Source organism: Strix uralensis, chromosome Z (assembly GCF_047716275.1).
Source record: "Strix uralensis isolate ZFMK-TIS-50842 chromosome Z, bStrUra1, whole genome shotgun sequence".
Classification (NCBI taxonomy): Eukaryota; Metazoa; Chordata; class Aves; order Strigiformes; family Strigidae; genus Strix; species Strix uralensis.
The window spans coordinates 75,179,991-75,194,415 of record NC_134012.1 but is presented as its reverse complement, the minus strand read 5'-3'; the positions used below and the strand labels follow the sequence as shown (position 1 = coordinate 75,194,415).

Genomic DNA, 14,425 nt, shown 5'->3' with positions numbered 1-14,425 from the left:
AGTTTCATGAGTCAGAGTAGCAGATTGAAGCTTTTGATATTTGGATGTAGTCTCAAAAAAACAAAACAAAAAACCAAACCCACAAAAAACCACTAAACAGCAGGCCTTACTCACCCAGAACTGTACTGAACATCTCTCTAAACAGAAGTGAGCTTTAAAATTAATTGCTTAATTGCTTTGAGTTGATAGGTAACCATAAATCTTGCTTTGGTAACAAGATATAATCTACAACTACTTTGAAGATGTTGAAGGTGAAGTAAAGTAAGAATTTTGAGCTGAAGACAGAACTAAACTGTTAAGGGAGTTTTTTATTTTAGCAGGAGCAACTACAAACTAAAATGTTTCATGCTTACCAAGAAGTTTGTGTGGCATTGGGGATGAGGTGCAATGTCCTTTCCTTGCAGCTTTAACATACTTCCTCACTTGAGCCAGATACCCCAACTTGTTACATGTCAAAGGGGACACTCAGTGCCATTCTTGGGGATCTGAGAAACAAGAAAATGATACCAGAAGTGATGAGGGAAAGAAATGAGAGGACAACCACACTGGACATTTTGGAAGTAGCTGTCAGCCTCAAAGGAGTCTTCAAATGCCTGCTCAACTTGTATTCATTCTTTCAATTTACTGGGAAAGCAAATGAATATAAATCTTTCATTTTTTTCCTGTTCTCTGCCTCACTTTTAACTAGTCTTCTTTGAGAGCAAATAGTGGATGAGACTTGGAAGAAAAAACTATTTTGCTTTGGAGTAAGCTCTAAGTATTCAGAAACTTAAAGTAACTCTTATCTCAGTGGTAAGGCTTTACAGAATTAGGACATAATCATCCTAGAAAGAATACTGACTCTTCTATATGCTCTAAATAGATGGTCTGCAAAGTAGTGCTGCCCAAAGGACTCTTCTTAGATTGTTAAATTACTTACATGACAATTTGCTGTAACATGAGATACTGGATTTCACAAGGAGCTCCTTTTAGTGGCATAGAGATACAACTTGCAGTAGAAAGAATGTGCAAAAGGAAACAAGTGCTGGTGTTAGAGGAACCCATGCTACTGCTTTCTGAGTAGTTGAAATAACATATATGACTCACCTTGTAGGAGCAAGCTACTTGAAATCACTGCAGTTTTAAGATTTAACTGCTGCTGCTCTTTTAATAAGTGTTTGAGTGTTTCTGCCAAAAATGGTAATTTCATGATTGTGGAACAGAAGTGATTTTGTCTATGGGGTTCTTGGAATTTTTTTGCTTGTTCTTCCCTTCCTGTCCCCCTTACCCCATTGGACAGGGAAGAATGTGTCTGAATTATGTTTCTGCTTGCAGGGTGAGTGTACGTCTAGATGTGGAGAACTTTGCAAGGCTCACCTCTATTTTTTTGTTGTGATTTGAAGGTGTATTCTCTTCTACTAACACCTCTTTTTGCTAAGGAAAGCAGTGAAATACTTAAAAGCAACCCTTCCTTTTTCTACTAAAAATCTGAAACCTTGTTATGCTACTGGGCTGAATCTGGTGTAATGCAGTTGGTTCAGTTCTGACTGTTCTCTGGGAAGGCTGAAAGGATTGGTTTATTTTTCAGTCTGGTTCCTGCTGCTGCAAAGTTCCTCTTTATTCCTCTAATTTTGATTTGTTTTTCAAAACAGAATGACAAATAGGTTCTTTGGGGAATGCTTTGAAGGACTTGTCAAAGTGTATCTATATAATCAGCATTTGGTCAGCAGATTGTTTAAAAAGCTGATTTTAAGTGTTTAATAATTTAAAAAAAAAAAAAGAAACAACCCCCTCCTGCTACCCAAACCATAACCCACCCAAGCCAAAACTTTGTGAGAATGAGGTTGAGTGTAGTTGGTTACTGCTCATTAAACCAAAAGTGTCTTAGAGCAGGTAGGTGTGACAATTTTTTCAGTCTGTTAAACTCTTAAGCCATATTCAAGTTTATCTAGTTGATAGTATCTAAGTATCAAGAAGAAATTATTAATTATAAGTGGTGACAGTGATCCAATTCCTTTGCCTGGCTGTGGAAAGAAAACTTATTCAATCTCAGTGATGTCATATCTAAGGTAGCAAAATAGCTGTATCGGTTAAGTACATGTCTGCTGCTAACAGTCACTCCTGGTAAAGCAAATGGTAGCAGGTGTAAATATATACACAATCACTAGTAAAACATGGCATGTATCTTAGGAAGAGATTAAATTGTGTTGCAGATTTTAGTCATGTTACTCTTTAATGTACTACTACAAGGTACTCTGCTGTTAGGATTACTGTAGTCGAGTGGCCTAGGAAAAACTACTGTATTTCAGCTTAGAGTTTTAGATTAATGTAAATAACAGTAAGTTTGCAAAGAAAGGAATTCACCCCTCTCCACAGCTGTCATTTATATGTAATAGTGTTTATTCTCTACATATTCACTCTCCCCATGCTGGTCTGGCCAGCTCAGGGAGACCTTCACTCTCTTTAAAGAACTCAGAGAGAAACATTACACTACCAGTTGATAGCTGTTTATTTAAAACAAAGGCCACCCTCCAGTCATCTGTGTGTTGAGATAAAGTTATCTCCTTTGTGACAGCTGTGGTCTATCACACTGTGGAGCTTCACAAGCACATCACCCTTGTCCATCTCCTCTCAGCCTTATTTTGTTTTAGAGGCTTACTGGTAAGTTGTGTGAGACCAAACCCAAAACCACAAATGCAAGAAAAAGCAAACATCTCTTCCTCAACAAACTCCTGGTGACTTAGGCTTAAAGCATGCAGTTTCTCTTCAATGCCAGCCTTGAATATTTCTAAATGGCATATCCACTTTGCTACAGCGTATTTTTACCTACTCCTGCATAGGCTGTGTAGAAACTGTAATGCAAAGGAGGCTAAATAGAGCCAAATTGAAATTTTTCAGAAATACTGTGAACAGATTATTCTTTCAGTGAACTAACTTGTGAATGAATTTGACCTGGGCAGCTGTTCAGTTGTTCTCTATCGGATTTTTTTAGTCCTCTGCCCTCCCCTGCCTAGTGCCAGTGCTCCTTAAATTGCTAAAGATGTGATAGGTCTTAACTGTGTTTTTCTCAGGACATCACATGCATAAACTGATGTTTTCCCAGGCAAAACCCATCATTCACTCTTCAGCTGGCAACTAGTTTGTCAGAAGGTGGTTTAAACGTTCATGTAAGTTGCAACAGATGAACACAGATTTTCCAGCCATAAAATTGTATCTTTGGGGCAAGTGAAAGTTTACTTGCTTGTGAAACAGTCTCTGCTTGGGGGGTGTAAATTCTGAACTTTCTAATGTAGGTAAGGTAAGGGTGATTAGAAGTATTTGAGTTGGTCAATATTTTCTGCTGTTGTATTTGGATTTTTTTTTTTAAAAAAGACTAAACTAGACCACTATCAACTTTTATGCAAGAAATGGTGTTCCTGAAAATTTAGTTTTTACTTTTGAGAAACCTTCACTTTCACGGTAAGTATCAAAGTATATAGTATTATATGATACCTGTTTCCAAAAATGACTACCATGTGATTCTAGAGGAAGGAAACTAACTAGAACTCCATGTTCTGTCTTTTCTGTGTTTTTTACTGGGTAACAGTATCCTAACAATTGAAATATAATTACTACTGCTTTCCAAGTGAGTCCCCTGAAATGTAGAGCCAGAAGTTCTCTATTTTTGAAATTAATAAATGGTATGTTTTAAGGATCTGTGCCTTATTTAAAGGTTTTCAAGCAGCTGAGATTCTTGCATTATTTTTCAGAGCACATATGAGTCAGTGTGGTACAGATATGATGGTTTTGTGCTGAATTTTTTTTTAGAATGCTGGAAATAAAAGTGAGAAAACAAACTTCTGATTATTTTTAATTTTAAACAATCCATGTTTACAATTCTCACTATTTTGTATAAAAACAAATACCATATGTAGTATTTTCAAATGAGACACAAATGCATCTTGAACTACTTAATATTAAAAGATAATATGAAGCTTTATCTTAAAAATACCTTCAGCAAAATAAACTCCCATTCTGTCAATCCAAGTTAAAAAAATATGATTAGAAATATACAATTTAAAAATAATCAGGATGAACAGTACTGATTAGTCAAGAAATTTTAGATCTTGGTAGTCTGTACATGAGTTTATGCAAGACAAACAGTCTGCAAACCATTAATATAAAAACTGCAGTGCAACAAACTGGTGAACAACACATTTTTCTTTTTTTTTTCCATTTTAATGCATAAGTCTCTACAAATCTTTTTTTTTTTTTTTGTTTTGCATCAGTAACATTTCCTTTATTGTCATACTGGGGCAAAAAGACAAGGTCTGGGTTAACATCTGAGTTAAGTTATTGATGCTGTAATGGAAGCTAGCAATTTGACCCAAGATATTACAGCTTTTGAGTATGTTGTGTACTTTTGAGTAAGAGATCAAGAGAGACTCCATCTGTCATGTATTTGAAAGAGGGGAAAGAATTTCTAAGGGAATACTCTTAATTGATGACAGCAGAAATAACTTCTTTCAGCTGTTCTGTGGTACAATGGTGATGCAGCCACACATTCCATTTTGGCACATAATACTTCACAATTCAAAAAAGATTTAGAAACTAAGGACTCCCTCACCTGTGCCCACTCTTCATTCTTGTACTTAAGACAGCTTTGGTATGGTGTAATAAAAATGCTAGACAAAGTACTAAAAATTCAGAAGAATGAAAACTAAGGAATATGATTAGATGGGACACAATGAGGTAATGAGTTAATTCTCCATATAAGGCTGTTTGGAGAGTTCAAATGTAAAATCCCTTTGACATTTATGTGCTTCTCACTAAGATAGTGGGTGGTCGAAGGGGTATCCTGAAACACATTCTTGCCAAACATGCAGTTTTGGTTTAGCTAGAGTTGCTATTGTGTGTGTTTGTGCACTTGTTTTAGGCAAATTTACTTCTGATGAACCTAAAAGTTCTAACAGCTCTGCTGGTTACTTTTAAAAAGGCAAATTCCAATTTGGAATGTGAAATGGACTGATTCTTTTTAGGTTAAAAACAAAGATGCTAAAAGAGGAAGCTCAGCTGAGAGAAGGGCAAAGCCAAACACAATAAATAATACAGTCTTTCTTGGTTTGACTCTCACCCTCTCACCTCAATAGTTTCATCCCTCCTGCCTTCCAAGATAAGAATTTTCTTCAAAAATAAACACAGATTCATATTTGCACAATATACCTATTATTGTGGTTATCCGTACTTCAGCTTTTGGGCAAGTGGCTTACTTAACAAAGAAAAAAAGACTGTATCAGGGTTAATTCAGTCCCTCTCTTTTAGGTGCTTTTCACCTGGAACAAAATGGTGGGGAGCGTGAAGACTAAGAGGAAAACAAAAAATATTTGAGGTCTGAGCCTCTTCTGTTTTCTTTGTATTCACACTTGCAAATTTTGACTGTCCAAACTCATGGATGCTACCTGTAAGCTTACTTAGATTTCACATTCTGCTTCCCCTCCAACTCATGATGTTTTTTCCACCAAATATTTACAAGCCAGTGTGTGGTTATTCATACTGGCATTTAAAAATCACCAGCCTAACAGAAAGCCTAATTTTCAAGGATGTAGACTGAAACTAGTCACTGACCCTGCCCACTGACATTCGTAAAAAGAAAATTCTCCCCCTTGCAGATGTAATCTCTGTCTTTAAAAACTTCAGTTTTTCCATTGCTAACGCTTCAGATCTCTCATTTCTTCTACTTTCTACTGAAAGAGACACTAAAACAACAGATAACTGTATCATATTTAAGGCTATGTGGTAACAGTCCTCATCTGAAGGATATGCAGCTATAAACTTCAGCTGGCAGACAAGGATAGATTACTGCAAAGCCAGCTTTGAGATTTCATAATGTGAAAAGTGGTAGGGAAAAAACACTCCCAGTGTTTGAAGACAGTCTTGTAGTAGATAAGAATTTCAGTGGTCTCAGACAGATTCCTTTAAAAATTACACTGCTTTTTAACAGAGGTAAACTGTAGTTTGTAAAGTGTTAATTGGATGTTAAAAACTACGCCTGCCCCCGAGTTCCACTACCAGTCTCAGTTGTACAGAAAGCTTATTTTCCCTTTTTTGTGTGCTGCACTTGTTAAGTGTCTCAAAGCTAAAACCTGGTGACATCCACATGTTACCAAGTGTACCAATAAAGCCCAGGAACTATTCTTACCTTTTAGATGTGCTAATCTGAAGTCTCACCTGAAAGACTTAAAGACAGCAGAAGAAACAGTAACGACACTTCAATATGACAGCACTGCTTTAAATGGTAAGCTGTTTTCCCTCCCCCTTAAAATCATACCAGATTTAAAGCAATTACAACTAGTTAACAGCCATTGGTTGTGAACAACTAAAAATCTATTACTATTAAAAACAAGTTAATTGCTTATAGTTATTTTTTCAAAATAAACAAACCACACAACCTTTGAAAATAAAGCACTCTTTGGTGGACAACCGTTACTTTGTGTACTCAATACTGCAGCTTCATAAAAAAATTCATACAAAATAAGAAAGAATAGCCAATTAACACAGGAGAGTACCAATACTATCATAAAAAAGCTTTTGTGGTTGATTTTCAGTCTTAAGTGGAGACTTGAGCCCAGTCTGAATGGACAACACAGATTTATATATTTAAAAGCTCCCACCATCTTTTCATTTCTGATGGTCAGCAGCTAAGTGATTGCCATCACAATTTTACACATGCATCATACATACTAGCAAGCCCTCTTTATAATAGAGAGCTTAAATATTTACACCTGAGTCTGAATGTACACAGATTTTGTTGGTTTTGTTTGAGGAAGTGTTAGCACATAAGGAAAGTGTCTACCAAGCATGTTGACAGTCCATTTTATTCTACAAGTACGGAAGAGATTCTTCTGGTTCACTTTCGCTGAAAAATGGAGCCAAAGTAATCTTCCTTGAATTGCATCACATCCCCCCTAGTCACATCCCCTTCACTCCTGAATATCCTCTTCAACACTGGTTGCTTACTTGAAATTTAACGCAATACTGTTCTAGTCCTTAGGACGGATTGCCTGCTGAAATAAAACATATTTGAGGAAAAAAGTTAAATATGTACTCAGTATGTATTTGAAGCAAACATTTCTGGCAAGATTAAATGAGCAAATGATACTTCAAAGAAAGAAGTAGAAGATAAAAGTCACTGCATTTAAGAACACAGCAATATTGGTTGTAAAGAAAGCACGAACTGGTCTGATCACAGACAATACGAAGAAAGGTTCCGTTCCATACAGAAAAGAAACAGAGGATTCAAAGTACCATAATTTCATTAAGCACACTGGCTGTAAAGCATTCCTTTTCTTTCTTTCCCTGTGAGGTATCAGACTGTAGGAAAAGTAGAAAGAATAGTAAAGAAACATTAATTTTTTTAAAGCTAGATTTAGATTATGTATAGACAAGCTCTGAAATGCTGCAGGTAGTTTTCAGTGTTTGAACGAGGGTGCAGAAGGCTGCTTTACAATTCCCAGCAAAGCAAAAGCATGCAAGATTTTTCAAGCGTATTCCTCTCTGTTAGTTTTAGTGTTAACCTCTCTGGTTAAAAGAAATAAAGGAATCTATACATACAGTTTTCATACATTTCCCCCCGTGCTCCCAAATATTATTTTGTAATAACTTGACCTGCATTCCCTTAAGCACCTCTACCTACTAAAATTCCTTCATCACTCAAGATTTCATTTCTAATCAACCAGTTACTATATACACAATGCTAATTCTGTTATGTGTGGCAACACAGAAAAGACTGTTTCCTTTGTGTCTTACTGTGATTCAGTTGGTTTGGATCTGATGCACGTACCTTGTTAAAATATAAACACAAACTTCTTAGTAACTGGCAAATTTACAAGAAAGATGTCTTAACTTGAGAAACAAGGGCATGAACAGAAGACGACTCTGGATAATGCTCTAGTAATGAAATTTCTTGCAGTTCAGTGGTAGTGTTATTTCAATCACAAGATATAATGTGTTTTGTCTACCAGTACTGATCTTCTGGAGATGGCAGCTGACATCTAGAGATGTTCCGCAAAGGAAATGCAGTGGATGTTACAAATAGGATTGAAATTCCCTTAATTCTCTTTGCAAAGTCAGAACAGAGTGTTTTAGCTGTAAATGGCTGCTTTGGCTGAAAAATCATTCTGGAGGCATTCTATCATAGCATCTCCAACAGTTTGAAGGATGAAATGGCAAATGAATTACCCAGCTCTCCATTAGGATGGGTCGCAAATGTGATTCATTTACAGTAAAAATTGACTAAAATGACCTAAAGCATCAACAAATAAGATTAATGTAAAAATACTGCAAGATGTTTCCACTGGAACATATCAGACGAGAAAATTACAAAATAAGGGTACACAGTAATGTTGGAAGTTCAGAGAAGGCAACCAGGTCTTGACAAAGACAGATGTTGCCTAGGGCATGATCTCAATTTTGTAATAATAATTATTCTCCTCTACCCTGCAATCCACTTGATCTGGAGGTCAATCAATCTGAGCACTATGAGGAAATGCAAACTGCACAGACTTCAAGAAATTAAAATAAACTTAGATGAAAAAACAAAGGGATGCTTAAAAAAAAAAAAAAAAAAAGAGGGAGGTTTTGTCAAATGCTACAGGAAAAATAAAAGGACACCTACAAGATTAACAACAAGGTACTGCATTCTAAGTCCATGCAAATTTACAGTCATACTGAAATACCCTTTAGAGGGATCAGCACCCAATTAGCCCTCTCAGAGGACAAGATAATTAAGAACTCCAGAATTGTGACATAACTGTTTAGGACAAATTTGATTATTGGATCCAAGCACAAAGTGACTGAATTTTTTTGACCTCAAAAGTTAGAAGAAACGGCATATGGAAGTTTTAGAAAATCCATTAAAATATGAAGTAGTTTATGAAGTCTGAGATCAACCTGATCCTTGGCCCTCAGAGTCATAAATCTGGCAATATGTCTAAAGGACTTCTTTCAAAATAACTGAAATCTTCTATGAACTCTTTTAGGGATGTTGTTTCCTCCTAAGGATAGGTATTCTCATCTCACACAACATAAAGGTCAATTCTGAGGTGTGTTTTCGAGGAACTGAAAATCTCTGTTCAATTGCACGTGTGCATGTACACAGCTACCAAGCATTGCGAGGAGCTTAAAACTGGGAAGGACACGTAGAATAAAAACAGCAGGCAGAATTCCATCAATTCTGTTTGGGCCAAAACTGACATGGGGAAAACGATGCAAAGTGGAGGGAAAAAACAGCCAACCAAACAGGAAAACCCTGAGAAATATTTGAGATTTTTAGTAAAACATGCATTTCAGGAAAAAGATACTATTTTAAAGAGATTGTTATACAAATCAAAATGTAATTCATATAGCCGCTGCTAAAAATTCTTTGACTATAATTCACTGCAGTGTACTCTTAATGACTATTTCCTTTGCCTAATAAAGTGAATATTTCATAACATTTGTTACCTTCAGGTAACAGAACAAGAAAGGGGAAAGAAAAGCTCTGTGGGGAAAAAGTTGCACAACAACTTGGAATCTTCAGCAATATTTGTAAATCAAGCTACACAACTACCTTCTATGTCATTTGCCACCTTTACTCTTCCCAAGTCTTTTAATCACCTGACAGATCCATTCAAAAGTTTTTCACTATAAGCACAAAGACAAATTCTGGTCAATTGTAACCAATGGAAATTGCTTGGAAGTTGTTTAAGCTACACTCTCAGGCTCATCTTTGATAATGACCTGGAGAGCTGCCACAGAGGGACATGAACACATGCACACACAAAGAAACACAGTAGTAGCGTGGCCATATGCTTCTGGGCCAAAAGGCACTTTCAGTCTTGCATAAATCCATCTGAATTTAAAATTTCACTAAGCTTTACCAAACAGGTTAAGTTCAGTATCGGCCATACTCTCAGTATAAAATCTCGTACTGGTATAGACATGCATTTTATACACTTCCACCTCTCCACTACTATTGCATTTCAGTTGTCCATCAAATTCCTCTAAGTTTTGACTTCATGTACTGACTAATAATTGACTTAATGCTGTGAACAACTTTTCTACTTCTTACTCCAGGCAGAGGTTTGGTAAAGAAAGGCTTTTTTTGTTACCAAAATCCCTCACCTTCAGTAATTTTGACTCACATTAGGAATTACAATACAAAATTCTCAAAGTTGAAAGACTGAGCAACATAAATGATATAAGATTTAAGGTTCCAGATATTCTCAGTACAGGACATAAACCATAAAATTGTTTCTCATTTCCCATCACTAGGAGAAGGAGTTGAACTGTAGCAAAAGCTCCTGTCAGCAATGGATATGCCAGCTCTAAGTATTTACCTAGAGAACAGTTACTGGATCTGTAAAGAGGGTAACTCTCACCTTTTTAAACTGTTTTTTCTTGCAGCAGACCTGGTAGTTCTTTTAGTAATGTCTGTACTGTCAGAAATGCTAGGTTCAGAGGTTTTATTTTTCTGAACACTGGACTGCAGAATTACTCTGGAAAGAGTAGGAAAAAAGAAAGATTACATAACCTGAAAGTTTCTAGGAAAACACTGGAAAGAGGCTATTACAGTTGCAGTAGAGCTAACAAGTATCAGCTGGCTTTTCACAAATCATTCTGAAAAGCAAACTGCTCTGCCTGAAACACATCCTTCTCTTTACAGCATCCTTGTTATGATTATGGTAATGCAAGTTGTTTTATTAGGAGCACAGCAGTTTGCTTTCTTGGTGTTGGGTTGGGGTTGGTTTTTTTTTTGATTTTCAAAGAATAAATGGTTTTGAATTTCCTGTTACGTTTTTGGAAGACAAAAGGCTAAGAAATCATATTTTAAATTACTGCAACAAAACAAAAAAATATAAAATCTGAAGTCCGGAAAATAATGTTTGGTTTTGTTGCAGACTGACACAGAAAGGAAATTAGAAAAAAAACAAGTAATGCAATCTGTGAAGACCTATGTCTAAATCTCCTATAATTAACCATGAGATACTCCCTTCATATACGGTAGGCTAGGAAAATCATTGCATATGCTGGCATTTTGCTCTTACAGGGAATTACTACACCATACTCAAAACTCAGCTTTACATGAATTCCAGATTGTGAAATGCAAACAACTATTTTTAGCCACCAGCCAACTGGTTTGTAGGGAAACCACGTCTTTGGTATTCCTAAATACTTGTAGTGAAATTATGATACTGTGGAGACAAAAAGTGACAACTGGTCAATGGAGTCCACAGATAGCTATTTAGCGCATAATTTTATATGTCTATTCCCTAGTCATTCTATCTGTGCAAGGTTCCAGCTATAAAACTATGCATCATTTTAGAGATTCAGAGCTAAGAGTAACTTAGCTATTACTGTTTTTTTCCCCCGTTGTTATTTGACTCTAATTTTCTGTGGCTTCACTGAGTCCATCTGTGTCAGCAGATTATATTAGATTGGAAATCAAAACTTTCATTAAGTTGTATAAACTGTAGTCTAGTTGCCTAATATGCTGAAGAAACTGTTTTCAAGGAGTCATAGATATGAACATAAAGTGTAACTTTTGCAGCAAAAGTGGACAGGCATACATGGAAAAAAGCATGAATATTTTCATATTCATGTAATATATTCACCAAAAACAGAAATGGAGAAAACTCCTATGCTTTCATAGTTTTATTTGGGTTTGATACCAGAATTAGAATATGCATCAGTGATGACACAATTTCAGCTAAAAGAAATTCTTTACAGCAGTAAAACTGTTCAGCAACCTTATGTACCACATACTTCTAGATTGTTTAGCAAACAGATGACTATAGAACCACAAAGTTCAAGTATTTCTACTTGAACAAGTCTCTCTTAATATTTCAGACTTGCAAAATCTTGTCACTTAATTTGCAAAAGTTCAAACCAAACAGTCTTCTCTTCCTCTGAGATAAGATACAAGATTGTAATGGCAGGTACTATCAAAATGGAAAGCAAATTCTACTGTAAACACCATACATTCAAAGTCAGAGGAATTGTTTATTCAAAAGACTAAAAACAAGAAACAGATACCTTCAACATCGTATTATGCTTCTGTAAACAACACAAATTCATCTAACAAGAATCTGTTTTCCTTGGATGCCCAAGGTGAAAAGGCTCAAAACCTGGACATTCACGTTATAATTTCTATTGTGCTTGTAAACCAGTTCTAACAAATTCTAATATTAAAACTTAAAATTCTCTTTTCAGTGCCACAGTTGTCATACAACGTGAACAAATCTGGGCTACTGCACTTTCAACTAAGCTTTAAAAATGACACCAGCGGTGAAAAAAGACTTGCATTGTACCTTTTATCTGTGTCACTAGGAACTTCCAGGACCGAATGGAAAGGCACAAAGCTGGCTTAACCCTGTAACATTTAGTCACTGAAATATAAGTATGACCAAATCATGGCACATGCTGGTTTATTAGAGCTCATGCAGACAGAAATATGGAAAAATCATGTTTTCTCCTTAAATATATACATACAATGTCTCTCTGTATAACATACATCTAATGTATATATAAAAGAAAGAAAGTTATTGGAACATGTTCTAATGGTTATAGTCTTTCTCTTATAGGTGTCCATTCTTTCCAGACACCAGAAGTTCAGAAAACAGGTCTGTATACATGGTTTAAACCCATATACTTATCTAATATGAACTGAAACACAATGAAGTGCTAAGATACCGTCTTGCACAAACACTTAAATGTTCATCTTTTCAACATACCATACGTAAGTCCCTACTTCCCCCAGAATTTCATTTTATCTGTTCAAAACAAAGAAAGTTCTAAATGGGAACATAACTTATAAAAATAGTCACCATATATAACTGCACCTTTAAACCAAACAAAGTACATCATCCTAAGATTGCTGTATTTACCAAAGGGTAGGGAGAGAAGGAGCTGGCTTATGGGATCAGCTCAGAGCCAGCTGTGAGCATGGCAGAACCTTTAACATAATCTGCTCTTCAGTCAGGATGTCATTTTTGCATCTCAGCAATACACAACTTCACATGGCTACCCAAAAGTAAAGATTAATTGAAATCCCTGTGAACAAAACGTTAGCTGAATGATCACACAGACATGTTTAAATCAGACGAAAATTCTAGGCTTCCAAGGCTGACTGCACCTCAGGGAAAACACAAAGTCCCATTTACACCATCGTCTGATATGGTGTTACAACTAAACACCCAGAGCTGTCTTGGGGCCCAACAACTGTCAGCTTAGGAGCAGTTAACAGTGCTATCAGAGCTTTTATTAGAATGCTACTGCATACGTGTCTAAGGTAAGAGAAGAAACTAATGTGTGGAATTTTAGTTTAACACAATTAGACTAGCAGCCTCATGTGATAGTAGGTTTGATAGATAGGCTTTATAATGGACGTGAGGCCATAGCAGAGGAAATCCTCCCAAAATCTCAGCACCAAAAAAAACCCCAAACTGTATTAGAGAAGGGTAAGATCCTCAGGACACCTACCTTACTGCTTTGTAACCATTCATGTAAACTAGCATGTCATGCTGCACAAGACAACAACCAACTTCTAGAAACACCAGCAGAAAGGGCACCTAATATACACAAAGGTTTTTCTAACTCAGTGAAGTATGATTCAAAAAAAAAAAAAAAAAGCAGAACATTTCCTGAACACAGGCTACAGGTTGCTGTAATAGCCACCCCACTAAAATACATAATCCATATTTCATAAGAGTTTTTCATCTCCAGTTAATTTGTAATGGAAGTAGCGCTTGGTAATTCTGAACCTAACGTACTCCCCAAACACTGGACTAGTTTATACACTACTTTCTTATTCAAGGTAATATACTGGCCTTTAAACAAATCAAAACCTGCTTAAATGGAACAATGTTTTAAATAGTTCACAACTTATTTTCACCATTTAACTCACAGCAGGGTGGGAGGACGGGTACACCATTGGTACACAAAAGCCCAAACCCTACAACCCAAGACAAAATCCACAAAACTTGAAATGCCAGCAAGGTAATATATCTTGGAGAGAAATCAATCAACACAAGCTTCTTTGAAAGAAAGATGATTGCAGTATCCTAGGGAGGCATGAGGGAAAGAGAGGTTACACAGGAGCATGTCTTCTCTGACCTGCCATGGGCATTTTATTCTTGCCAAGGCTACCTGTTTTATGAGGTCTGTCAAATGCAATAGCCCTTTCTCCTTCATCACCTCATCCTTATGATTTTTAGGAAAACAGGCCTGAGACCTCTATCACTGTTCCAAGTCAGTGATAGGCAACAAGTGACTGATACTCTTCAATCTACAGGACTTCAACGAACAGGACTGCCAGGCTAGACCAGACAGATTCACAATCCTGATTGATAATTTGATCTCTTAAAACACAAGGGACACTAGCTGCATAATGGAAAGAACGTTTGTCTACCTTTTAAGAAAAGCTTAAGTG

The 14,425-nt window shown here is 36.3% G+C and overlaps 1 protein-coding gene across 7 annotated transcripts in view; it reads right to left on the bottom strand.

The window, feature by feature from the left end:
• Nucleotides 1-3,813: 3,813 nt before the first annotated feature.
• The window catches only part of CDC14B (cell division cycle 14B), a 46,605-nt gene continuing 35,993 nt past the window's right edge, over nt 3,814-14,425 (bottom strand). For 2 of the 7 annotated variants that reach the window (XM_074855168.1, XM_074855173.1), the window contains one exon: nt 3,814-7,022. Coding sequence is in view for 4 of the 7 variants with exons in the window: in XM_074855173.1 (XP_074711274.1) it covers nt 6,983-7,022 (40 nt within the window). In the remaining 3 variants the exon portion in view is untranslated. Of the gene's footprint in view, nt 7,023-10,376; nt 10,494-14,425 lie in introns of all 7 variants that reach the window. The other 5 variants (XM_074855169.1, XM_074855174.1, XM_074855166.1 and 2 more) reach the window with 4 other exon arrangements.